Source organism: Coturnix japonica, unplaced genomic scaffold, assembly GCF_001577835.2.
Source record: "Coturnix japonica isolate 7356 unplaced genomic scaffold, Coturnix japonica 2.1 chrUnrandom339, whole genome shotgun sequence".
Lineage (NCBI taxonomy): Eukaryota > Metazoa > Chordata > Aves > Galliformes > Phasianidae > Coturnix > Coturnix japonica.
The window spans coordinates 325821-327208 of record NW_015439867.1 but is presented as its reverse complement, the minus strand read 5'-3'; the positions used below and the strand labels follow the sequence as shown (position 1 = coordinate 327208).

The window sequence follows — 1388 nt, the reverse complement described above, 5'->3', positions numbered from 1 at the left end:
CCCCATAACCAGCCCCATAACCAACCCCATAACCGGCCCCATAACCAGCCCCATAACCAACCCCATAACCAGCCCCACAACCAGCCCCATAACCAGCCCCATAACCAGCCCCATAACCAGCCCTATAACCAGCCCCATAACCAGCCCCATAACCAGCCCCATAAACCAACCCCATAAACCAACCCCATAAACCAACCCTATAAACCAACCCCATAAACCAGCCCCATAAACCAACCCTATAACCAACCCCATAACCAGCCCCATAACCAGCCCTATAACCAGCCCCATAACCAGCCCTATAACCCTATAACCCCATAACCAGCCCCATAACCAGCCCCATAATCAACCATGCCCCAACTCCGGGCTGAAGGACCCCAATTCTCCACCCCCCCAGCCCCATAACCAACCCCATAACCAGCCCCATAACCAGCCCCATAACCAGCCCCATAACCAACCCCATAACCAACCCCATAACCAGCCCTATAACCAGCCCCATAACCAGCCCCATAACCAACCCCATAACCAACCCCATAACCAACCCCATAACCAACCCCATAACCAGCCCCATAATCAGCCCCATAACCAACCCCATAACCAGCCCCATAACCAACCCCATAACCAGCCCCATAACCAACTCCATAACCAACCCCATAACCAACCCCATAACCAGCCCCGTAACCAGCCCCATAACCAGCCCTATAACCAGCCATGTCCCCCCCCAATTCTATGGGGCTGAGGTCTCATTAGTGGGTCTCATCTCACTTGTGGGTCTGGCTGTGACTCTGCCCCCCATCTCCCCCCATTTCAGATGCCCTCAGTCTCAGTGGGTTACACCAATGCCTGGTCGAACTGTCCACCCAACCGGCCACTGTGTGTCACGGAGCCGCCCCGTCCCGCGATGGAGCCCGTTCCCACGCTGCCCGCAATGCCCTGCAGTACCTGCGCATCATGGCAGGGGGCAAATGACACCCCCCCAACCCCACCCCATGGACCCCCGGCACCCGGAGCCCCATTGGGGACACACAGAGGGACCCATAAATGGATGGAGCCGCACAGTGATGCGTGGACCCCCCCCATGGACCCACCGACACTGATGGACATTGGGGACCTGGATGGACCTCAGGGCAGGGGGGGGGTCTGTGTTCTGCCCACCCCCCACCCCCAGGTGGGTCCTTGGACACGGGGCAGCCCCCAGGAATAAAGTGGGGGGGTTTGTAGCTCCGTGTGTTGGTGTGTTTGTGGGGGGGGGAGACCATGGGGGGCATTTATGGGGCTGGAAGGGGGTGGCCTCCCCCCTTCACCTCCACCTCTACGTGGGGTTAAAGCACTATATCCCCATATGTCCCCCCTATATCCCCCCCATATCCCCCTATATCCTCCCATATCCC

General features: G+C 58.4%; 1 protein-coding gene across 1 annotated transcript in view; it reads left to right on the top strand.

Moving 5' to 3' along the window:
• Positions 1–1217, top strand: part of TARBP2 (TARBP2 subunit of RISC loading complex) — a 6515-nt gene extending 5298 nt beyond the window's left edge. Inside the window, exon 3 of the mRNA XM_032441624.1 lies at positions 780–1217. Within this exon, the coding sequence (XP_032297515.1) occupies positions 780–966 (187 nt within the window). The 3' untranslated portion in view covers positions 967–1217. The remainder of the gene's footprint in view (positions 1–779) is intronic.
• Positions 1218–1388: the final 171 nt, after the last annotated feature.